The following is a 25,830-nucleotide window of genomic DNA, read 5'->3' on the forward strand; positions in this document are numbered from 1 at the left end:
GTGAATGCGCTGAGAAAAAAACCCATGTTGACTATCATATATTCTTTTTTGAGCTGTTTTATGTCAAAATAATACAGTTTGGTACTGAATTGTGCAATGTTGATAGAAAGCCTAAACGTAATAAGTAATGTGTTTAGCATGATTGTGAATTTTATTACTACTATTACACTGTGATCAGATTAATGTGGGCAATAAAGCTGCTAATGATAAAAGTTGTTAAGCAATGCTAGTACACCACACACTCAAATGTAAGATAAAGCTAGAGGAAATGATGTCTGCAAACTAGACACAAGATATAAAAATTGCTTTGCTACACTCTAATCATGTGTTATTTCATTGTCTGGTGTAGCTGAATGACTACCACCGTAAACCTCTATTAATATTTACTCTTACACAACTATCTCAGTGTCAAAATGCTATATTGCAGTAAAAGGACTGTTTTTAAAAGCTTGTTAATCTAAAAGTCTGATTAAAATTAGCAAAATATGAATTAAGCATCAAAAGCAAAGGACAAGTACTTGATATGAATGTCAACACTGATAGCTATGCTGTATTATCAGTTATATTTCTGGATTTCATTGATGATGATGCTGCATTAAGGTGTCATAAGTAGGTGGAGTTCATTTCAAGTAGGTTATATTGTTGTAAAACAATGTTAGACAACTACTGAACAGGTTACCATATGTAGACTATTCATCTGCTAGGTAACAAATAACTAATAATGTAGTAAATGAAGAGTGCAAATATGAGAGTATATATTAAGTTGCACCTATCCATAAGAATTTATCTAACTGAGAATGGCAGTGGGTGCTGGAGCTTGTCCCAGATTACCAGTACACGTTACCAGTCCACCACAATGCTTAGCTAGTATTCTATTATTAGGCTCCATTAAATGTAAGTACTCAAATTACTAGAACTCTAATCACTAACGCAGCCTGAGTAAATGTGTTTTACTTTCCAATTATTTTTTAATAAAAATAATATTTTAAGAATTAAAGCAGTTGTATAGCGTTCATTTTGTAATGCAGCATTTTGTAATAAGCGGAAGTTTGGGGGGGTTCAAAATAAAGGAGAAGTCGTCCTATTTAAACAAAATCGAAACAGTAAGAATCGGAAGCGTGACTTTGTTTTGGAGAAGCCGTCAGTAAAAGCTGAAGCGTTTCGAAAGAGGCTTAACCAGCGTAAGAGAGAAGGAGGAAGTCACCTTTGGAAGTTGGGCACAGCACACCGGTTATACCTGTCAGTCAGAGCTGAGCCCGTGCTTTCAAGAACATGGCAACAACTGCTGCTGACGGAAACTTAAAACCATACTTGAGAAAGAATGGAGTGAAACGCGAACATATCGGGAAAAACGGCTATCATAACCACAAGGAGGTATGTCTGTCTGCCTGTCAGCGCAGTGTATTTATGAAGATAATTTGTTTTATTTCGTGCGCTCTATGCGTGACTGCCGGCTTTACAGCAGTGGCAAGAATTTTAACACAATAAAAATAACACAGGAAGTTTGCTTTTATTTTGAGCTCTTCTTCGCTAAACAAGACAAATATGACGTCGGCATGTTTTGTAAGTGTTCACCTACTTTAAAAAAAAAAGTATCACACCACTACGAAAGTTAGGCAACACCCACAACTGCAACAGCATAACTGTGTCGTTACAACTGTAATATGCCATACGAGTTTTATAATGTGCCAGTGCTTAGTTTACAATCGATTTAAACTGTAAAATATCGACAGCAGGATGATGAGTGCTGTTTAGTTCCCCTGCATATAAAAATGGACAATGTAAAGAGCAATAATAATGCAATACCCCGCCCTGAAACCTTGTGTAGGATGCTGGTTGGTGAGTCGCTGGTGAGTGAGATGTAGCTGATTTATCTGAGCCAACTACATGAAGGTTCAAGCAATGTCCATATTGTTTAATAGTTGAATAATTGAAAACGTGGACAGTCTTAACTGCCTTACAAGTTAAGTTTGTATAACCCTACATACAAACAATCTATGTCGTAGCATAGTTTGCTAAATTGACAGTATACAGTATACAAGCTATGGCTTAGCATCATTTTTGTGGTTGCTAGTTTTTTTGTAGCTATTTCCAGTACTACCTACTGTTGAGTCACTGTCTTAAGGGTTCTTCGCACTCCTGAAAATGTTTCTGTTAAAATGTCATAAAAGAATTTAAAAAATGTCTTTAGCTTGACATAACCTGCCTGAAGATAAATATCTGTGCTGGCTTGTGGTGTAGTGGGTTAGCTGTCGGCCATATTGCTTCAACAAGGCCTCCATGCTGGTTTTACAACGTAAAACAAGACTTTCTGGTTGCCTTGTGCCCTTCAAAAACCCCAATGACACACATGCAACCACTATGCTTGTTCTAGTTTGTTATTAAGAATGCTAGTTTATGCATTTAATACTTCTAGGCTGGACGACTCTAGGCTATGTTCACACTGCAGGCGAAAGCGCGTCAAATCCGATTTTTTTTTGACCCTTGTGACCCACATCCGATCGTGGTATGACAGTGTGAATGGTACAAATTTTCAAATCCGATCTGGGTCACTTTCGTATGTGGTACTGAATCCGATACATATCCGATGTTTTAGAAAGCGACTGCTGTTTGAACGGTCATGTCGCCTTAAATCCGTCTTTTACGTCACTGACACGAGACAGACGCCAATTATAATGTTATTTACATTATTATGTAAATAGTCTTTATATTAAGGGCCATCAGTCAAACAATATTGTTTGCTCTGGGTCTAAACAGAGCGCGTGAGTGACGTCTTCTTTTGCGCATGCGGGCCGCTTTGAGCGTTCACACTAGCGCGCGTTTGCTGTCATATTTTGTTTGTAGTGTGAACAAGCAGACAAGAAAATCGGATTTGATCAAAAAAATCGGAATTGACCATTGAGACCTGCAGTGTGAACGTAGCCTAATTCGTTATTATGTACAGCAGGATGTCCAAAAAGCAAGATTACTGTCAGGAACTACAAAGAGAGAGCATACTTCACCTATACTGGCTTATCTTTGTTGGCTTCCTGTTAAATCCAGAATCCTTCTCATCACGTACATACATCTTGATTAATCACGTGCCATCTTATCTTAATGACCTTATTGTGTCAACCCAACAGAGCACTTAGTTCTCAGACTGCAGGTTTATTTGTGGTTCCTAGAGTATTTATTTAAAACTAGAATGGGAGGAGCAGCCTTTAGATTTCAGGCCCCTCTTCTGTGGAACCCGAGACAGGAGACAGACGACATCTCTACTTTTAAGATTAGGCTTAAAACTTTCCTTTTTGGTAAAGCTTATAGAGCTGGATCAGTTGAACCTGACTTCCCATGTAGTTACACTGCAATAGGTCTAGGATGATGGAGGATTCTCATCATGCACTGATGTGCACAGTGTTTCTTTTTCATTCACCTTTTATACCCATGCATGCATTTATTATTATTATTATTCTCTGGCTCTCTTCCACAGCGTGTCTTTTTCCTGTCTTCTTCCCCTCACCCTCAACTCCCCTGACCAGTTGGGGATGCGGGACAACTGGTGTTGTGAATTGGCACTATATAAATAAAATTGAATTGAATTAAATACAAACACAAAGTGAAGGAGAAGTAATCCTTCTTCTTCCAGCTGCTCCCTTTAGGGGTCTCATCAGGCCTCAGCCCTCCTCCTTCACTACATCTATAAACCTCCTTTGTGGTCTTCCTCCTTTCCTCCTGCCTGCAGCTCCATATTCAATGTGGAGCTGCCAATTCCATATTATTTGTCCAGTGTTTCTACTGTCTCTAATCTGCACAAGTCCAAACCATCTCAACCTTGCCTCTCATGTCCAAACTGCTCAGCCTGAGCTGCCTCCCGGATATACTCACTTCTAATATTGTCCATTGAAAATCAATGAAAATCCCAACATCTTCAGCGCTGCCACCTCCAGCTCGGTGTCCTGTCTTTTTGTTAATGCAACCATCTCCAAACCATACATCACAGGAGTTTTCACTACTATCTTGTAAACCTTTCCTTTAACTCATGCTGCTGTCTTCCTGCACAAAGGCAGCACAAGTACTTCAATATGCACATATCTCACTAATATGCAAATATATGTAATGAGGCATAATCAAATTTTCTACTAAATACCTCTGGTATGACGTATGTATGGCATTGCTTTCTTCTTTCACGATTTTGCTGACAAACATGTCCACAGAGTAAAGCAGCATTAAATTGGTAAACAGTACTTAGACCAAAGTTATTAAACCAAAATGTATAAACTGAATATTATCTATTTAAAATGTATTCTTCATAACAAAACATTTACAATATTTATCCTTGTGATTCCAGTTTTAGGCATAGATTCGACAGTCAGTTGCCAGAACTCTTTTTGTGAAGGAAAAACCTATTACATGTAGTATATAATATTATAACAAATTCAACATTTCCAGAAAAATGTATTTTTGTCCAGTTATCATTTCTGTGGATGATCTTGTAGGGGTTTCTTTTGTAATAATAGGCCTAGTCTACATGTTACTGAAGACTAGGCCACAGTCTCTCTATTTTTCAGGTTAATTGGCACGTTAACTACAAACCCTTTATTTGAACTCAAAGTGTGTGTCTGTGTTCTTGTGTAGAATGTAAGACAGCTTATGTGGGCTTTTTGTTGTATAGAAAAACGGCCAGGGGACCGACGTTGCCTCCAGATGCCACAAGCATGAGCCTTTTGAGCAGGCTCCCATGTATGTTGCCGTGCTAACATACCTGGGCTTTGGCATTGTCACCCTGTTTGGCTACCTCAGAGACTTCCTCAGAGCTGTGGGTTTGGAGAAGTGCAACATTGCCCAGGAAAGAGAGAAACAGAAGGTAGGTTACACATGCAAATAGTACAAACAGGCATATTGTAGGGTCTCACACAAAATGCAGACACAAATACCCATGCAGACAGTTGGAGTAGAGTAACATGCATGTGGTGTCAGTACGTTTTGTTTTCCTCTAATTATGTCAATTTTTTCCTTAAGCTCTCCCTCTGTTTTCATCCTCTGTGTTCCTCTACACTATAACGTTGCCATGAGTGAGGCAGGACACCACAGAGAATATCTGTTGAAGATCTAATTAAATCTCAGAGGATTCAAGCGCCTTCTTTGTTACTGTGCTTCAGATTTTAGATAAGGCCTTGGCATTGCCATAGTAGCCTTTGTGTTGCCACAGATTTGATTTTCCAAATCCAGAAATTAGAGTTAGGATGTTTGTTGTTGTCAGATTTGTTTTAAGATAAGATAAGATAAGATAAGATAACCTTTATTAGTCCCACACGTGGGAAATTTGTTTTGTCACAGCAGGAAGTGGACAGTGCAAAAGTTATGACGCAAAAATTAGAATACAATAAGAATAAATACAGTACACAGCTGTACAGAATAGAATAAAATAATATACTATATACAGTAGAATAAAATAGAATAAAAATATACAATAAGATAAAAATAGAATACGAATGCTATATACAACTGAGTAAAAATACAACGATGCCAGAAAAGATTATTGCACTTAGTGTTATTGCACATGTGTGGATGTGTGTGTTTGTTCAGTTAAAGTCTTTGTTGTGGAGTCTGACAGCAGTGGGGAGGAAAGACCTGCGAAATCTCTCCGTCCCACACCGTGGGTGCCGCAGTCTCCCACTGAAGGAGCTGCTCAGTGCTGTCACAGTCTGCTGCATGGGGTGGGAGACGTTGTCCAACAGGGATGACAGCTTAGCCACCATTCTCCTGTCACTCACCACCTCCACTGGGTCCAGAGGGCATCCTAGAACAGAGCTGGCCCTTCGGATCACCCTGTTCAGTCTCTTCCTGTCCCCAGCAGAGATGCTGCCGCCCCAGCAGACCACACCATAAAAGATAGCAGAAGCCACCACAGAGTCATAGAAGGTCTTCAGGAGTGGGCCCTCCACCCCAAATGACCTGAGTCTCCGCAGCAGGTACAGCCTGCTTTGCCCTTTCCTGTAGAGGGCGTCTGAGTTATGAGTCCAGTCCAGTCTGTTGTTCAGATGAACACCAAGGTACCTGTAGCTGTCCACAGCCTCAATGTCCATACCCTGGATGTTCAGTGGTTGCAGTGGAGAATGCTTGTGCCTGCGGAAGTCTACCACCAGCTCCTTGGTTTTACTGGCGTTGATCTGGAGGTAGTTCAGCTGGCACCAGTCCACAAAGTCTTGGGTCAGACCTCTGTACTCCTTGTCGTCCCCATCAGTGATGAGGCCGACTATTGCAGAGTCATCAGAGAACTTCTGCAGGAAGCACTGGGTGGAATTGTGGGAGAAGTCTGCAGTGTAGATGGTGAAGAGGAACGGAGCCAGAACCGTTCCCTGTGGGGCCCCCGTACTGTTTTTGTCTAGGCCTTATTAAAAAGGTAAAAGCCTTTAAGAAAAATCTGAAGCAGTACCCTGTCCTTATTTCTGTGACTATTTCTTTAGTCAGAAACCTAAAAAGAAATAACCAGTGAGTTCTGCCCTGTTTTTGGACAGGAGTCACTTTATGATATGGCATATGGGCATACCGTAAAGACTAAGTCTCACATAATCTTGAAAATACTCAAACATTGGATATTGGATCAATGAAGATTTCTTGGACTAGAATGAAAACATAAAAACACAAAAATGCTAGATCTAGTACCAGTTATTAAATGAATCCTGCTTATGCTTTTCCTCCTTAGGATTTTGTCCCACTTTATCAAGATTTTGAGAACTTTTACACTCGAAACCTGTACATGAGGGTACGAGACAACTGGAACCGCCCCATATGCAGCCTACCAGGACCTGTCTTTGACCTGATGGAAAGGGTATCTGATGACTACAACTGGACATTCAGGTACTGCAATCGATTGATCTATGATAGACATACTGTAAATAGCATAAACAGTATCATGGAGGAGGTGAGTCATTACGATCACTCACAGATAAGGTGAAAAACATTGTGTCCTGTTAAAAGCACATGTCGAGGTCTGAGATACATGGACAGGTGTGAAGAACTGAGTTAGTCTAGTAAGGGCCAAATTGTTATGGCCAGTCGACTGGGTTGGAGCACCTCCAAAACGACAAGGCTTGTGAGCTGACCCCACTGGGTTTTGGGTAATTTGCTGGAAAAAATCTGAAAGGATGTGGTGCATCCTAGCTCCAGATACCACAGGGCATCCGCCAAGGTCTCGTAGAGTCCATAGCTCAGTGGGGTGGACCTTTTTTGGGCAGCACACAAAAGGCTAATAGCATGCTGGCTTAAAGTGTTTTGGCTTATCAGTGTATACCGCTCACCTTAAAAATGCTTAAAACTCGCCAGACAGTCTTTTTGCACAAAATCATCTCTCTTCTGAGGGTAAAGAGTGGACATCCCAGATTTAACTAGCTTGGTAACCTCTATAAGCTGTTTGCAAAGGTGGAAACATGGTTATTTGTCATCAGTAAAGATATGCCACTCCAAAGAATCTGGGTCATAGTTGATATTCCTCTTTGCTACAGAACAGGGTTGGAGAAATATAGTATGGAAAAGAGTATGAAGGGAGCCACAGGGTAGAAATATGACATTATGAGTGTGACGTAAATGTGGATTACATATTTAAACATGTTTAATGTGACTGGAAAAAGTAGAGACGTGGTACTGTGGTGCATAGTTTTGATTGGTTTCGTAGCGGTATAAAGGGGTACGTGAAGTTTGAGAAGAAGTAGGTCAGATGACAAAAAGGAAAAATTCTTTTTAGATAGTTTTAGATTCAGATTACCTCTGATAGGGATGCGCACTCTTGAACTCGTGTGATGTTTACCTGAACTTGCTTTAGTGCCTGAAATGATTACAACAGTTCCCAGTGTACACACACAATCCTACATTTTATAGTGAAGCATAATCTCTTAATTAACACTAAAATGTTCTTTGTACAATACATAACTACTACTGCTTGTGGATCCAGTCAGTGCCACTGTTGTCTTCAAAACATGTTTTATAATTCTATTTCCCATTAGCAGACTCCTATCAATAGAATAAGTGGAGTTTTTGATTAGCAAATAACATATTTAATTGAATATGCTATTTAAAAATTTGATATGTAATGAATTCACTGGGCATGTGTATGAATCAGGAAAAAACAGACAAACTAATTGAGTCCTGATGTTTGTGTAATTGCAGGTTTACCGGGAAGACAATACACAATGTTATCAATATGGGCTCGTACAACTACCTTGGCTTTGCTGAGAACAATGCTGATTTCCTGAAAACTGTGGCAGACAAAGTGCGCCAGTATGGGGTTGGGGTTTGCAGCACAAGACAGGAAATAGGTGAGTTTGTGGTTAAGATTCTGTTGTAAAGATGGAAAAAAAAAAACTATTGCCACATTGCTTTGTGTCACTTCTCTCTGTGAGCTGGTTTGTGGCAGTTGATTTGATTTAGGGAGGAAAAAAGTCCACCATACAACAAAAACATAACAGCTATATGGTAGTGTTTATTATCCTTACATATCTTATATGTGCCTCTATTTAAAAAAGCTATCTGTCAGGCCTTGTTGACGCTGAATGGTCAGAGTATCAAACTGAAAATGAAACTTGTCACCGTCATTTTTTAGGTTTCCTGCATACGGCGTGCACATTTAAATATCTGCCAGTGGCTTCAGTGTTGTATGAATTATTCACCTTTTGCTAAATTATATAGCATTTGGGCATATGTTGAGATCATTATATATCGGTCCAAAGTGAGAAGCTGGGGGGCTACAGTCTTGTGGAACCTAACATTGTAAAGCACTCTTGACATTAAAAACCTATATGTACATGCATGCAAAGGAACTGTTATAACAGCAAGGATCAGAAAGTAAATGGGATCTGTGGCTTCTGATGAAAGTCCTTTGAACTTCATTCTGGATTTGATGGTATTTAAGTGTCTATGTGGATGTAACATTCTAGAATTGCAATGGTGCGGCGAGGAAATCGAATGATTGGCCATCAATTGGGTGTTTCTTCACCAAAGCCCCGCTGATACACTTTACAGAGCTTGAGGAACAGGCGACGCAGAAAAGTGTTTCTCTCTCTCACAAAGCAAACCTCTCAGCGAGGTTTGCGTTGTGACACTTCAGAGACCAATGTGCTATTTCTGCAGAGAGCAGGCTAGCAGTAGGTTAGCTGACATGCAAGTTCAGATCAAGCGGAGTCACTGAGCGTTGCAGGATACCAGCTATTTGACAAGAGGAGAGAAAATCAGAGGAACTTAAGGACATGTGATTGTTAGTTATGCGTATGTTTGGCAGAGCAAGTATGACTACAAGCTGAAGCCCCCCCCCCACACACACACACACACACATGGATGGTGTGGAGTATGCACATGCACACTTCACACCATCTATTATTCATCTATGTGATTTATTTATATGTTTATTTCCCTTTCAAAATTCAACTGTTTTAGCCTGGGTTTCTAATGCGTGTTTTAGCTGGCTCACCGGGAAGCTTAAGAAATAACAAGCGTTCTTCCCATGAGACATTATTGTGCATAAATTATTAAAGATCCCAGCGTCTCTGTTGCACTAGTGATGCACACACAGCAGTTTTTACTGTTGACATGTGGAAAATCTTCAAAGTCAAATTGTCAGCATTGCTTTTGACTGAATTGTCAGCAATTTAGAAAAAATACAAAAAATGTAATTAAAAAAACATTTAGACATGTAATTCTTTTTTTTTCTATTTCACTCTTGTCAGTCATTGACATCATTAATTTAATTTCATCTCATCTCGCCTCTCACCTTTTCCAATATTAAATCATCTTAGAAAATGCAGTTAAACACTTAGGTCAACTTCCAGTTCCGAACATCTAAATAAAAATGACTCACAATATGGTTCGAGCCCACACAGGGAGTGTTTTTCTTTTTTTTATTATCAATAAGGCATTTTGAACTACACACAAAGTGCACTGAAAGCACACCCTGTGAATAAACACCCATGTCAAACATTCATAGAGTTACCTTAATGGGTAGCTTATTGGCACTGCTTTTCCTGTAATCATTAATAGATAATAATGTCAAACATTCAGATGCATAAAAATATACTGGGTACAGCTATCAAACACAAGGTAGTAAAATTCTGGTATTAGTATACTAGTGCAATAGGGCTGTTGTGCCTTTTTATATATTAAAACATGCTACACTAACTTTATAATGGTTCGCTGACTCAAGGTTTGTGTCAGAAATGATTAACCTTTGTTATTCTGTCTCTTTTCTTGTCCTTAAAAATTCCTCGGTCATATAGTTCCCAATAAAAGGAACAGATTTAACTATGAGAACTATCAGATTTGCATGCACAGTCTTCACTGTGGCTGCCCTTCTCATCAACCAGCCTTGATAGCACAAAGGTGACCATGGTAACTCAGAGGAACAGTGACCAATTTTTAAAAGGTGTGTAGGTTTTATTTTAAGCAAAGTGATCAGGCTCCGTCCTGACTGTCTTATCTGTAGAGTATCGGGACCTAGAGTGGCCTTCTGAGGTTAACATATCAATAAGAAGGCATGGCACGCTTAAAAAGCCACAGCTCAGTAAAATGTTGTATTAAGAGAGCAAATGTCAATGCAGCCTGATTTTAAAAAAAAAAAGAAGAAGAAGAAGACGCTGCACATGCCGGCAGGGCCTGTGAGCCTGAGCGGTCGAGGAAATGTATGAATCGATTTTGGCGTAAGGCCTGATGGAAAGCAGTGAATAGGAATCGCCATAAAGACAGAACTGCTTCTCTGCGTTATGTTTTTTTTATACACATAACTCAATAACCATTTCTCCAGTCCTTCCTGAACAATGGCGTGTCCAGCGGGGTGGCCTGGGGGGGCACAGGCCACCCCCCCAACCAGACTGGCCACCCCAGGTGCCACCCCAAAGGCAAAACAATAAAATTCAATCAAATATCAAATGTCCGATTATGTTTTCACGGTGACGCTCAGATATCCGAGTGTAAGTGAATGCAGCATCGGCTTCTGCGCTATGTGCATCACGTTAGCAAAGGTAGGAGAGCCAAGCGCGAAAGACGTCACTGCAGGAAACAATTTTTCGGTGAAAGAAAATGAGGACAGAATAAATGTCCCGGTAAGTAATATTAAGTTTGTTGAGTTTAGTAAACTTCGGTGAAATTAGAATACCAAGGAAAAAATAACACTTAAAGAATTATCGCAGCCGTGGAATATTTCAGACAGTATGCTACTGAGCAATGGCGTGTCCAGCGGGGTGGCCTGGGGGGGCACAGGCCACCCCCCCCAACCAGACTGGCCACCCCAGGTGCCACCCCAAAGGCAAAACAATAAAATTCAAGCAAATATCAAATGTCCGATTATGTTTTCACGGTGACGCTCAGATATCCGAGTGTAAGTGAATGCAGCATCGGCTTCTGCGCTATGTGCATCACGTTAGCAAAGGTAGGAGAGCCAAGCACGAAAGACGTCACTGCAGGAAACAATTTTTCGGTGAAAGAAAATGAGGACAGAATAAATGTCCCGGTAAGTAATATTAAGTTTGTTGAGTTTAGTAAACTTCGGTGAAATTAGAATACCAAGGAAAAAATAACACTTAAAGAATTATCGCAGCCGTGGAATATTTCAGACAGTATGCTACTGAGGGCAGCTAACATAAGAGTTATGAGTTATAAGATGTAATCTAAGTCGTAACATTGCTGTATGGAGCTGCAGATTTGGTTGCAGGTTAACATAGCTGGACTGGCCATCGGGCTTATTTGACTTATTTTTTATTTTTTTTGTAACGGCATGAACAATGAGAGGTGGTGGATTGGCCAGATGCAGGTCGATGTGTAGAAATAACTCAGTTGTTTGGTGGTGGCTATGACGGGGCTTCCACAGAGGCAGTAGGTGGATGAGGGAAGGGGAGGCAGGAGGAGAGCCCCGAGGCAGCCACCAGTCCGAGTGTCAGGTGAACTGAACTTCAGGTAAGAAGTCATGACCTGCAGTCTATCTGGGTCAGATATAAACTAAGTTTAGGTGGAGTCTATTTTCGTTGTGCTGACTTTTTACTGTCAGTTGCAATAACTCATACTGCGTTCTAGCCAGTTTGACGGAGTTTTTATACAGCTGTTCGGTTGCTATGATGTTACTGATAGTGAACTTTATTTTATTCATAAGGTTAGTTAGTAGAGTTGCCAACGGCTCCTTAAAAAAATGGAATGGTCCCTCATTCAGAGAAAATATTACACGTTTCGTATTGAGCTGAGAAGAGACGCAGTTTGTCCCGAACTTCAGCTAGGATGGAAAAAGACACAAAGCTGGATTTATTCTGTCGTTATGCTGCACAGCTGCCTCTTCTCTCATTCTCTCCCCTGCCTCTCCTGTTGCTACTTCAATCATGAAACTGATCAATGATCAGCTGATCGGCTTTTCTCTCTTGTTTATTTATCGCCCACTTTGCGCCAGAAACAGGAAACCAGCAGATGTTGCGCTAAACAACAGCAGCACGTTTAAGCTTGATCAGCTGTTGTTAGAATTTATTTAATATTAATTTCTAGTATCAGCTGATGTTTGCTGGAGCCACAGCTGTAAAGCTGCTGGTCATGATGTCTGTTTGTATATGTGGTGAGAGGGAAACATGAAACCAGGAGATGTCCTTACTGAATCATCAGAGCTGAACAGGTGATGGAGAAACAGGTTTACCTTTTAGGTGACATGAATGAGTTGAAGGGAAGTTATGAACTGTTTCTGAGAGACAAATAACACCAGGATCCTTTTCTAAGTAGCTGACAGCTGGTAACTGTGCAGGGGCGGGTCTAGCAAAGTTTTGCCAGGGGGCCAGGTAGGGCATTAACAGGGAAAGGGGGCACAAAGAAATACTTTTCTTTCTTATTCTCATAAATGTCTAGCTTTTATTAAATAATTATCTAAATCTTACAACCAAAGTTTTTATCTGACGTAAAATGTATAGAAATCATACATATACCAAAAAGACTGTACATCACTGTCACCACAGCGTTTGTTTTCATTCAAAGTCTTTATGGCTTTACTACCTGGTGGGCCGGTCAGTAGTCAAAATGCCCGATTTTCTGTCCCAGTCCAGCCCTGCAGGTTATACTGGCAGTGTCACCATGCCAGCTGACTGTATTTCATCATCAGCCAGTGCTGTTCTTTATCAATATTACCAAAGTTTACCATAAGGCAGCATAGAAAGTATTTACTTGCTTTCAGGTTTTATTCAAATGTTAGTCTTTTCAGTTGTTTCTCCACTTTTTTCCTGTTTCAAAATCAAACACCAGTTTGTGAGAAGATTATCTTCTTTTTTTAACAGGCAGAGAAAGTTTTACATTGGAACTGGCTAATTTGTCAATTGTTTGTTACAAATGTTCGTATTTTAATATTCAAAAATGTTTTTGCCCAAAACATATGTGCACTATATGTCAGTAAAAATACTATGCAAATATTGATGTCCTTGAATGCTGAGTAAACACTGACAAAGCACTGATTGTATCTCTTGTACTTTATCAACGCAGTATCTAAAAACTTTGCACCGTAGTGGTTAAAATCTCATTCTAATAAGAGTTAAAAGTGCATTTGGTTATTAGGTTTATAGGATTATTGAATTATGGTTAATGGTTGGTAGAATTTTTTTTTTTAAACATTATCTGCCAATTAAATCTGCCACCCTTCTCCAAATCTGTGCCCCTACCTGGCCCCCCCAACAAAAATTTTCTAGACACGCCACTGTTCCTGAACCATCCTGGCTGTTTGAAGCTCGCTCTCTGTGGTTACTGACTGTTATTGATTAGTGTCCCACGTGTGTGCAATTAATGCCCCGTTTTTTAAATGTTAATGCAGTAGTGATATATTGTATTATATAAGCACTCATTAGAAAGTTGCTTTACAAAGTAGCTTTAATTCAGTGTGCAATACCTGGTAACTACAATGTAGTATTACAGTAAACACAGATGCACTGAAATGTTGTAATGTTTTTGTGCCGTACAGAATACAACATCATCCCTGCAGAGATAAAATACAGTGTACGTGCACCTTTTATTGCCCACTTCTCCCCCCATAGCTCACAATTATAACAGCAATTCTTCTGTTTATCAGATAAGCACAAGGGCAGGTACCTGAAAATCCCACTTTATTGTACAAAATTGAAAAAATGCCACATCAGGTGACAGATTGCAATCTGATCAATTTTCCAAATGAATTCTGGTCTCCACCTGTCACATAGGGTTATCACCACCTGAGCTGGCTCAGTCCTAAAATGTACAACAGAACCATTTCAGTCCTCGCTATACCTCCCTTAATATTACTGGGATGAAATACGGCAGTTGAACTAAATTACAAATTTACCCCATCTTGGATCTTTATAAATCTCCTCAGATCCCCAGACAGCAAGAGCCGCTGATGCTGATCCAGGCGTTTGCTTCTGGGTCTCTTACTTTTTTATCAGGAGACATTCATCTCTGACAAACCTTGTGATTGGGTGACAAAGACCGGCAAAGCCTAGAGACTAAAGGATTACCAGATGTGCCAACAGGTACAGTGATGTTGTCGGGGTGAGTCATCTTTTTCTGATTTCTATCATATAGGCAACCTGAGCATCCATGAAATGCTAGAACAACTTGTGGCCAATTTCCTTGGAGTCGAGTCCGCTATGACTTATGGGATGGGTTTCGCCACCAACTCAATGAATATTCCAGCACTTGTGGGCAGGGTATGTGAGATTTTATACACTCAGCATTATACAGAACATCTTTGCAAGTGTAATTTTCACAATGCAGCAGATATCAGTCTGGATTTTTTCTCTTCTGTGGTATTGTCTCAATTAATGAACAGTCAAATAAACGTAACTGCAAACAGTCTGACCCACAGCTGCTAATTAAAATCATAATTACACAAAACAGTAGCCAGAAGGATGAGGATCTGGGCATGCATAGCTGCTTTCAGTCAGATATACAAGGAAGGGCAGTTTTTGTTAAGAGCACTCCTCAAGGGTGGGATTACCCATCCTCTGGCCTCTCGGTGCACCAGAGTGGCTGATGCAGAGGCCTGTGGGTTACCAGGGGCAACACACAGCATGAATGTCTGTGATTGGACTGGACAGGAGGAAGAGGAGGTTGACTGTTTAAGTGATGAGAACAGGGTCGTTTATGCAGCTCAAGAGGTGTAGCAGCCCCTTAGGCTGCAGCCCCCCGCAGTAACCCTGCAGAGGCTGGAGGTCAACCCTCACTGCCAGCTCTATCCTACAGGGACAGGCTGTGCCAGGACAGGCCTTGCTGTGCAGGCAGAACAACATTAGAGTGACAGCTGCTGGTAGACCAGGGAGCAGGCTGGCTGGACCCGAGGCCAAACCAAGCAGATCTGTCACTGAGACAGTGTCAACATAGCCTCTACAAGACTCATTCAGACTAATGAAGTCAAATGCTTAGAGCTTGTGCCGTATATATATATGCTAATGCACCAGAGAGGTTTTCAGTGGAACAACTGAATTAATTTGCATACTGATTTTTTATAAGGAACATGGAGTACTGTGCTGTCGGTTATGAAAATTGCAATGCGTCTGTGGGTCAGAACTTCAGACATCAAAGAAGTAAAAAACTGCTACATACAACTTATTTTGCACAGAGAACCAGACCTGATTATGATTGAGGCCTGGATTAAGGGGCAGGTGAAGAGGTGTGAACTACCTTTATTTAGCCACACATTCTTCAGTTAGAAAGAAAAGATCAACAGATCAAGTTTTACCTTTTTATCTGTAATGAAAAATGTATGTCATATACCCCATTTAATGTGTTTGCAGAGGCATTTTGAGCATTCGATTAGAAATTTTTGATTCAGCATTGCAGTAGCAAAACAATTGACTATTACCCCAAAAGCACAAAGCATACCTTGTGAAATTTAAATAAAGTCTTTTCTCTTTGCTGTTCTCCAGGGTTGTTTGATACTAAGCGATGAGCTCAATCACACTTCTCTCATCTTGGGAGCCAGACTGTCAGGAGCAACCATCCGAGTGTTCAAACATAACAGTGAGTCCAATCACCTAGTACATAAATAGTCCATGCATCATAGTACAAAACAACACCTTTTTTATTATTATTATTCTTACGTTTAACCTTTTTGTGCCTTTTTGTCATCAAACTGACTCTTGAGAAAGTTTCAGTTACTGTTTGCAGCCACTTCTGCTCACAGTATCGGGTGTTTTCTTCACCTAATTGTATACTGGTGCTGCTGTGAGAAGCAAGTTCCTGTTCTTTTGTGTGGTACAGGATTTACCTTAGGAAAGACCTACATTCTGTGTTTAATGCAATAGGTTTGGTTTGAAATCATGCTTTATTCAGCAGCAGCAGCCGTGAAGCAATAATGAAGTTGGTTGGGGGGGGTTGAGGTTTTTTTTTTAAACAAAACATCATCTTTACTTAAACTTTTTGTTCTCTGGTATATTGTCAAGAGGAAAAATATCAAGCGTGGATGGTACAACATCCATTGCTCGCATTAGATACATCCCTGTCCTTTCAGCAGACAGCACAAATGAGCCAGTCCTCTGGCAGCAAATTTTTCCTGACAGGTACAAGCAGAGTCAGTTATGGGTCCTCAAAGCAGATCCCAGAGGCCTGTCTAAAGGCAAAGAGCCCTCAGGCACCTGAGCTGCTGACCCCTCCTTGCCACTAATCCTCCTGCGCTAGGCACTCAGAAACTCTTTTATTTCTAATATTTGCATAGAGGGTTATGCCACAACAAAAGATTTATGAACAACTCCAATGCTTGTATTTTTTTGTAGTGATACTTATTGGTGCAAGCACTCTCTAAAATCTCTCAAGGATTATTTTTAGCAGAGATGGAACTCATACTATGGAGCAGACAAACTGGTTTGTCCAGCAGATTTGTCATACATGTGCGTGAGAATTACCACGTTGTTTAGTTATAATGCACAGACAGTAGTCCTACTCTTTCGAATAATCAAATGTATTTATGTTTTATTTATTAAGCCAGTAGCGTGGTGTGTACCCCGAAGGTGAGAGCACAGATAAGATATCGTGGAATCATTTTATGGATCGAAGCGGAAGATAACCATCCTCAGTCATACAGTATCTCATATCACGCTGTGGCTTATCTTATATCAGTGTTTCACTGTGAAATAATCTTTTGCTCACTCTTGACTGTGCAGACAGAAAGCCACAGTGAATTCCTTTTTTTCATTTCTGCTTTCCTCAGCCGAGACATTGTTCTGCTAAGCCTCGGGAAGGAATTTTAGCAGCGGAGCATCTGTTGCCTCTTAAGTGAACCTGTTTTTGTTTTGAAGTAGGAGCATCAATCATCTATGACAGATTATTAGCCAAGACAGCTTTCCTCACTCCTCAGCAGGAAATGGTTGGATTGCAGTCATACTTTGAATAACACACTTTCATAACAACTGGAGCTGTTTAATACTGCCATCTGCTGGTATGCACTAAAGGATCATTAGTATTGTCATAACTGAGTTTTAGTCACCGGGAAATGTTTTTGCCATGTAAATTTTTTGTAACAAAAACAATGCAGATATGCAGATCGCACAGGCTTAGCCACATTTTTAACCTAGTTAGATATCTCAGGTGTTTGTAAGCGTCACAGTGCAAGGGTATTTCCGGTGTGTTGTTTGTGAAAGGTGTCTTTGGCAAATAAAGTAGTGTCTTGTGAAATCCGTGAACTATCTGCCTCAGTGGAAATGATTTCTTCCCACTCTCGGGTTTGCGTTGATGTTCGGTGTTCCGCACAAGCTATAGCACTGGAGTGCTATCCTGTATGCTGTGTCATAACACATATCCAAACTAGGATTGCCGGCATACTTTTTTTTATTGTTAGGGTCTGTCTTCTTTTGCTGTGTCTCTTCCTCTTATTCTCCCTTATGTGATGTTTTGTGTGCACCTATGTCAGACATGCAGAGTCTGGAGAAGATGCTAAAAGAAGCAGTTTGCTCAGGACAGCCTCGGACCCACAGGCCCTGGAAAAAGATTCTCATCGTGGTGGAAGGCATCTACAGGTCAGCCATCATTACACCCCACACACATTATAACATAGCTACTTTCACAGACACATGTCTTGGGTCTCTTGTATCAGTCTTTCTAACTATGAGCTTCCGGGTGGTCTATCGGAGGGTTTTGCACAGCCCGATTTGAGTAGAAATTGTAATTTATAACCTGAGGTGATCCTGTGCTTAGCCGTCCCTGTTATGGTCTCTTTTTCAATCGCTTCCTTTTCTGCGCTCTTGAATAATAGATTGTCTGTGTGTATGCAAGCATATGGCAGTGCATGGGTGTGTGTGTGCATGTGCATGTGGTCGGGTACCATTTGATTACCGTAGAAAGGAGAAAGGTATTGTCTGCCTCTCCTGCCAGTGAGCTATCCTGAGTCTTAGTGACCCTCTCCATCTGCTCATTAGCTCCAAATCAAGGCCAAATGGAGCCATAGAGATTGACTTGGCTACACCCCCAGCTCCAACTGTTTATCATGGCCATTTTCTGTTCTCCTTTCTTCCCTCTTTTTGCTCTCAGCTGCACTTGCATTTTAGTCCTCCTAAAGTAAAATATGATGCTGTGAAAATTACTTGTTTTATGTCAATTTTTTTTCATCAAAAAAAGAAGAAAGCCTTAAACGTGGCCATCAGCTGGTCTTAATATAATGTAATTAGTCCCACAACAATCCTGGTACTTTGAAAGACAACCTAATTGCACATCCTCAGACTGTCTTTGTCAGACAGTAATGTCTAAGACATGAGAATGAAATGGCGCCTTTCAGCAAAGCACAGAAAGAACTAATGCTCCGTCTATCACCTCCCAGCAACATCAAAAGGCTTGGATAAAGAGTACGCATGCTTTAGCTATAGCCCGAGTCTGCCTTTGATGTCCACATCGGTCCTGGTGAAACCCTGTCTTATGTCATTTGGGCTGCAGACGTTCTCAGCCATAGCAACCAGAGCAGGTCTGGGATTGCTCCAGTCCCCAGCCGTATAATCACTCATGCTGTCTATTTGTAGCCTTAAAAGGTTTGCATCTGAGGGGAGGAAGAAAAGGAAGAAAGGTGGGAGTAAAGTGAAAGAGGCCAGCAGGAAAGATTCTTGGAAGACTGTGGCGTGTGAGATTATATAATATGCATTTGTAGAAGCAGAGATGCTCTGCTGTGGATATGGTTAGTTCAGGGTCAGACTCTTTCCTTTTAAAGTTAATCACTTTAACAATTTGATTTGTAATTTCTTAAAAGTGTGTGTCCATGTTGATCCCTTTTTACACGTATGCTTTGTGTGTGTGTGCGATTCTCTGCCAATAGCATGGAGGGTTCAGTGGTGCTACTGCCTGAAGTCATCGCTCTGAAGAAGAAATATAAAGCGTACCTGTACCTGGATGAAGCCCACAGCATCGGAGCAGTGGGCCAAACAGGGAGGGGTGTGACCGAGCTGTTTAATGTGAACCCGGCTGATGTGGACGTGATGATGGGGACTTTTACAAAGAGCTTCGGGGCGTCTGGAGGCTATATCGCAGGGAAAAAGGTTACTGCAAGTTTACTCTCATTTGATCAGTGCTTCTCAGTATTCGTGTATTTATGTTACATACAAGGGACCAAGTAAGCAGTCATGGTCCTCAGTGCTGCTTCCCAATGCATATAAGCTTTCCAGGACACTCCAGACTTGACACTTTTCTGACCTTTTTAGGGGTACTGGACAGATAAGACTCTATCGTCAACACGGCAGTGATGTTGTTACATTTATCAGCTTCCCCGGCTTTCTCAAAAGAATACGATCCATCATCGCTGTTTTCATTTCCCTCCACATCGCCAGTTCATAGCAATCTTGTGAAAGGGAAGAACTGCTGCAGACCTGTTGCTTTACAGAAGAATTAAAAATGGAAAGAACACTCCTTGGACAAAATAGGGTCGTGACAGAATGTTTTAAGAAAATAAGCTGATTGGATTAATCGCACTGAAACAATCCCAACAGCCTTGGGTGAATTAGCATCACAGAAAATCAAATTAATGAGCCGGCTTTTTAAATCCTGACATGGTTTAAATAACCTGACAAGCACTGTGTAACACAATTAACCCTTCTGGCTCCGGAGCAGGTTTAAACATCACACAAGAGTATTTTCAAATATTTAGATTTTGAAATGTAAATTTTTATGATGCATGTTATATTCTGCGCCACGGCTGTTTATTAAAAATGTATGGAAGTCAATTATACGCACTCCCTCTCGCTTAGCCCTCACATGTCCCACAAATGTTCCCCAGGCTGCGTCTCTGGGCACTTTTTTTTCCTTTTCTTTTTTTTTACTCCATTAAATAGTACACTTTGGTACATAACCACACCAGTTTTGTGGCAGTTGATTAGAAAGCAACAACAGAAACGACCATGTTGTTTGAATTAGGTATTCAGAGAGGGACCCTTCCTTCTTTCCCCTTCAGTTTCCCCCAGCCCTGCTCTGCCATAATAAGAAGGTAAAGCTGGCAGAGGGCCAGCCCCTTCTTGTGGCAGGCATCAGAACTGCGCTCCAGATTTAACAGGATGACTTTTAACAAGCATGATAATGTTTGAAGTATGAACACTCTTCCTGGTGTGACAGCTGGCTGCAGTAAAGTCCTAAAGGAAAAAAGGCAGGAAAAGAGAGAGAACCTTTAGATTTGACGTATTTGTTGTTGTGGTGAAATACCCCAAGTCCTACATTAACTGGATTTGGGTTGACCAACAAAAGACTGTGCAGATGTGCTCTGGAAAACAGTCATGTTATAGCTATTTTATGAGGGTACCAAAAATAAATACCCCAATAAATACACCCAGAGTTATTTCTATGTCACTGCAAACTTATATTTAGGAGTCTTTATTCATTAGGCCATCTCTGAAAATGTGGATGAGATTGAAATTAGGTTATTAAATAAATCTGTTGAAGTTCAAGTGGGCTTGCTGTTCTGGAAGCGCCTCTACTCCAGGGCTTTGTGAACACGTATTCCCACATCGGTGCTGTGGCCACCGTGCGGCTGAGGAAACCCTCTGAGCTGTCAGTCTGTGCCCCAAGCATGAGATGAATTTTGAACGTGTCCTCTTAAACGGTTTATCTTGGTTGCACCGTAATCCTGCAGGACCACAAAGCTGTGAAAATCTCCCGCCTTAAACGAAAACAGATGTCAGGTTGTTTCAGGGTTCTTATCCTACATTCAAGCACTTCCCCTGAAATCCTTTCCCCCTCGTGCGCTTGAGGAAGCCGCAGCCACCGCCCAGCAGGGACAGATGGTGGTGAGTGGAAGCGGTGGCCAGACAGCATCTCCGGCTTACGTGTCATCACCCCGCAACCCCGGCTTGCCACCGAGCAGCAGCCCGTCACAGCTCCCCAACCTCAGGCCGCTTACACACATACGCTCTAGGGACCCGTGACCAAATCGGTTTCCTGAAATCCTCCTCTTCTCTTGTCAGCCACTAGCAGAATTAATCTCCTGCTGACATTTAGGAATAATGAGCACGACAGACCTCATTCTGGCTCATTTTGACTTTGGTTCTTTCTCATATTCATGTGTTGGCTTCCCCCACCCCAGAGTGGAGAGCAGGAAAGGATCCAGGACTATTTTACAGTCAGTGCCAAGACAGTCACAGTGACAGAGAAACGACTTGAAGTATTTTAATTGCTTCTCAGGTGTTGATTATACATGAGCTCTCCCTAGTGGTGTTTGAATATACTGCAGGGTCACACAAGAGGTTCAGAACTGTTGCTTTGTTTTCTGTGAATAGTTGTGCAGTTGTGCTTTTTCAGCGTTTGACTCTGTATCCCATGTTGCAGGAACTGGTGGACTACCTGCGGACACATTCTCACAGTGCAGTATACGCCACGGCCATGTCCCCTCCTGCAACTGAGCAGATAATACGTGCAATGAAGTGCATCATGGGAAAAGATGGAAGCACAGAGGGTAAGTATAGCAGCCGTCACACGTTCTTTGCATGTCTGGTTTAAAAAAATTTCTACACCTTTATATAATTTTTATGGAAACAACAGCAAACGGAATCCAGAGGACACCACCGATGTTAACATTAGCAGTGAGACCTGCAGGGAAATGCAAACAGCTGGTCAGAAAATGTGGAAGCAATTACAGGGGTCTGCAGCGGTAAGGAGCAGGGAGACGTGCAGTCCCTGAGCACACGTGACCCTATCGTGGAGGAAATCATTTTCATGTGTGTGTTGTAGAGAACGCTGCTGCTCTGAAAAGTTGCTGCTCTAATGGCATCAGACACGAGGGCAGGGGAAGCGGTCGTTACCAGACCAGACGCGATACCACCGGGGCAATTCTCTCTGAGTTATTGTAGCTGTGCTCCTGGTAATGGAAGGAGTGCTAACGGGAGTAGCATTAGTGCATCTAGTGCCTAGTAAGTAATGACAGATTACACATTAGAGTTATACCAAATTTACAGTATTTACAGCATGCGCCATGAGGCAAAGCTAGGCAGCCGTGACAAACAAAATGAAACGCTTCTGTCATCACTTCAAGGACTAGACCCTGCTGTGTTGCGGTCGAGGTAGATGCTGCAGTTTCTTGCTGAGATGAGTAACTTTTTCATCTGACTCTGAAGCAGACATGCTTTGTATCTGACGTAGTCCAGTGAAATATCTGTTGTGGAAAAAAATTGCCTTGACCTGTCTTATAGATGAGAGGGAAGGCAGTTTTTCTAAACATCAGTCCCAGTGTCCATAGAAAAAAAAGAAACAACAACTTTAAAATCTCACTGTGACAAGAAACCTAACAGAGCCCTTGAATATCTGTGTCATAAGTCTTTATTCCTCTTCCTCCAAGTCCTCCTCTGTCTTCTTCATCTTTTCTCTTTGATGTTGAATTTCACACAAGTCCGACAGACAGCAACGTCCACACGTTCTCGCCCGCTCGTACGATTCCTGTGTCTGGCAGCAGGTTTTTGACCTTCGTGACCTCTACCTTAGCAGAGAGAAACAATTTACAAAATGGGGCCTGGGCTTTTTTGGCAGATGTCCGAATGTTATGCCCCCCCCCCCTTTTCTCTCCCTCTCTCTCCTTCTCCCTCTTCTGAGATAAGGGGATTTAAAGTGCTCTCTTACGTCCCTTTGAAAGAACTGCCAATCTGTTCCCAGGTAATCAGAGGGAAACAGAGCTGTGTTCCAAGGCCGGCCATGCCAAACTCTGCAGCAGCTACAGAGCAAGCGGGCTCCCCAGTGATTCGCATTGTTCGGGAACACAGAGGGTCAGCAGAACAAGCCGCCTTTGCTGCCTGTGATTTATCTTCTAGTGCAGTGAATTTATAGGAAATGCGTGTGATGCTTAAGCATTATTCGTGTTCACTATATGTCACGGCTACATTCACGTGGCAGCCCACAGTCACTAATTCCACGCAAAATCCATCATATCCAATTTGCGAGACCCCCACTCTGGCAACATGCAAGCGCATATACCATGCTGTCAGGCGGACAAAACTGAACCATCTGCTGCTGCAGCTGAGCTGTAATCATGAACAACTTCATAGAGGAGGCTGGAATGGCCCAGATGGAGGTGCAGGACTCAAAATGAGATGGCACTGCACAGGACTCACAGTACATTAGCTACTACTGACAGTTAATGTCCTTCCCTACAGGGCGTGTTACAAATATAGAGGGGAAATTCAGTGAAAAAAGGTGCTTTACTCATGTACATCTGCTGGTGTCCTTGTTTTAATTGGAGGATTGAGACGGATTCGCCAACTGGCAGAGAACACCAAATACTTCAGATCCAGACTGAAGGAGATGGGCTTCATCATCTACGGCAATAATGACTCACCTGTGGTTCCAGTGCTGCTCTACATGCCAGCCAAAGTGGTGTAAGCACACAGAAACACTCATGAAAACACTTTTACAGAGCCAGATGATCACGATGTTCCTTGTTCTTAGCTTCAGTATAGCATCACGTGCGTCTTCTGATCAGCTGTGTCTCCAGAGTTTCCATCAATCATTTGTGCAGTGTTATGATGTCTTTAACCTCTTAAGAGGCAACATCGGGTACTGATTTGGTATAACCCTAGACTCCCACGCTGGTATGTAATCAAGTGTCCTTGATTATATGACAGTCAACATTAATATCTGCACAAATACAAATTCTGCTCAGTTATTGCCTTAATCAGATGGCATCATCATATAGCCTGTGATTTTAGATCGCTCTGCTATCGTGAGTATCAGTGTTTATTGTAATAAAGTTGAAATTTCACAGGTCCCCAAACCTTGTTTCAAAAAAAAAAATGATTTTTTTTCCAGAGCCATAATATTTATTCCTATAACAACACTGAAGTCCGTTTATTAGCATTGAACATATTTCTGTAGATACTCATCACCATGTTTATATAAAATATACCGGGTCAGATTCATCAAACCACTTTCAGAACTCGTTTGAAGGTTTTTACCTCTTCAAACTGTCCACGGTAAAGTGCGCCAGAGCAGGTTGGCTTTGTTAAAATGAACAGACTTGCTCTGAGGTCGTCAAAACAATTACTGCACCCTTTTTAATTTATGGTACTTTGCAGAAATTATCACAAGCCTCGCAAACCACACGTCCCGATTGCATATTTAAACATTTGGAAAGGCTAGAAGGAACAGCGTTCCTATGGATTTTACATTTGATGAGGCATAGCACCAAAACATTTCCCATCGTAATGTGACTTGCATGCTCATTTCGGTGAACTCAGAACTCGTAAATATGAGTTACACTGCCGTGTTATGTAGGTGCTGTAACAAATATAATGTGACAACATTATAACTGACTGCATTCAGTCGGAAAAGGAGGACTCAAAAAAAGAAGAAGTAGAAGTAGAAAAAAAGCCCTCCTGTTGCTAAAGTCATTTGTGTGCTTCGTGTTTAACCCGTTTCTCTTTTTTTATGCTGATCAGGGCGTTTGCGCGAGAAATGCTGGCGAGAAAAATCGGCGTAGTTGTGGTCGGCTTTCCAGCAACGCCAATTACAGAGGCCCGAGCTCGCTTCTGTGTATCTGCTGCACACACCCGGGATATGCTGAACCAGGTACAAACACACACGAGCGTTTCCCACTTTGATACTTTGGATATATATGAAACATACATGCTCTGAGACTTTCCATTGTCCTCAGGTGCTCGATTGTATGAATGAGGTGGGAGATCTTCTCTGCCTGAAGTTCTCGCGGCGGAAATATTCCCCTCAGCCCGACCTGTGCGATGAGACAGACTTCGAGCTGGACAGCTGATATGATCTTTGACCCTTTGACTTCACAGTGTCTAAACTGAGCAATCATAAGCACACAGTGAATTCATCAGACAGCAGGAGAAGAGCCAAATATTTGGCAGCTGTTTGGTTTTTTTTTTTGGTTTTTATGTGTGTTAAATCATAATGTTGGACTGTGTATTCGTTCTTTTTTAAAAGACAAATGTTTTGAACTCTTGAAATGCCGTTTCTTTATGAATATATGTATATGTGAAATGAATGCACGAGCATCTTTTGGATTGGTGTAAATCTCAAGATTCTTGAGTTATTTATTCGTGGAAGAAAATCATATGTTGTTTTATTCATTTTCGATGTTAACCTCCTCTGCACTGACATCTGAGGGCATTTTTAAAGATTAAAAGAGGGCTCACTTTTTTGCAGATTTTTTCTAATTACTTATGTCTATATTTAGACGTTGACGGGTTTTTATGGAAGCACTTTTTTGCTTCTCTTAAATTAATATTTGAAGTTTTTTAGAGATGCCAATGGCAGTAATAGTTAGATAGTAATACACAATCCTATTTACTTATACTTTAAGAAACTGACAGATCTCCAAACTGCTGTTTCAGTAAATTTTGAGGATTTTTATACCCATTGTTCCCAAATGCTGTGCACGAATGCCTTTCAAATAATAAATTCACCTTCCAGATGGCA

The 25,830-nt window shown here is 41.3% G+C and overlaps 1 protein-coding gene across 2 annotated transcripts; it reads left to right on the forward strand.

The window, feature by feature from the left end:
• Positions 1-1,084: 1,084 nt before the first annotated feature.
• On the forward strand, positions 1,085-25,830 carry sptlc3 (serine palmitoyltransferase, long chain base subunit 3). 2 transcript variants are annotated; one of them, XM_082556426.1, is made up of 12 exons: positions 1,085-1,374; positions 4,652-4,843; positions 6,686-6,840; positions 8,146-8,294; positions 14,533-14,657; positions 15,876-15,969; positions 17,855-17,960; positions 19,244-19,463; positions 21,736-21,862; positions 23,636-23,771; positions 24,831-24,960; positions 25,046-25,830. In XM_082556426.1, exons 1-12 carry the CDS (start codon positions 1,273-1,275, stop codon positions 25,157-25,159), a joined length of 1,650 nt encoding a protein of 549 aa, XP_082412552.1. In that variant the 5' UTR covers positions 1,085-1,272; the 3' UTR covers positions 25,160-25,830. The 2 variants fall into 2 exon arrangements, with proteins under 2 accessions (XP_082412552.1, XP_082412553.1); XM_082556427.1 differs by lacking the exon at positions 1,085-1,374 and adding an exon at positions 1,652-1,850.

The sequence above is a fragment of the Aulonocara stuartgranti genome (assembly GCF_965226115.1).
Source record: "Aulonocara stuartgranti genome assembly, chromosome: 13".
Lineage (NCBI taxonomy): Eukaryota > Metazoa > Chordata > Actinopteri > Cichliformes > Cichlidae > Aulonocara > Aulonocara stuartgranti.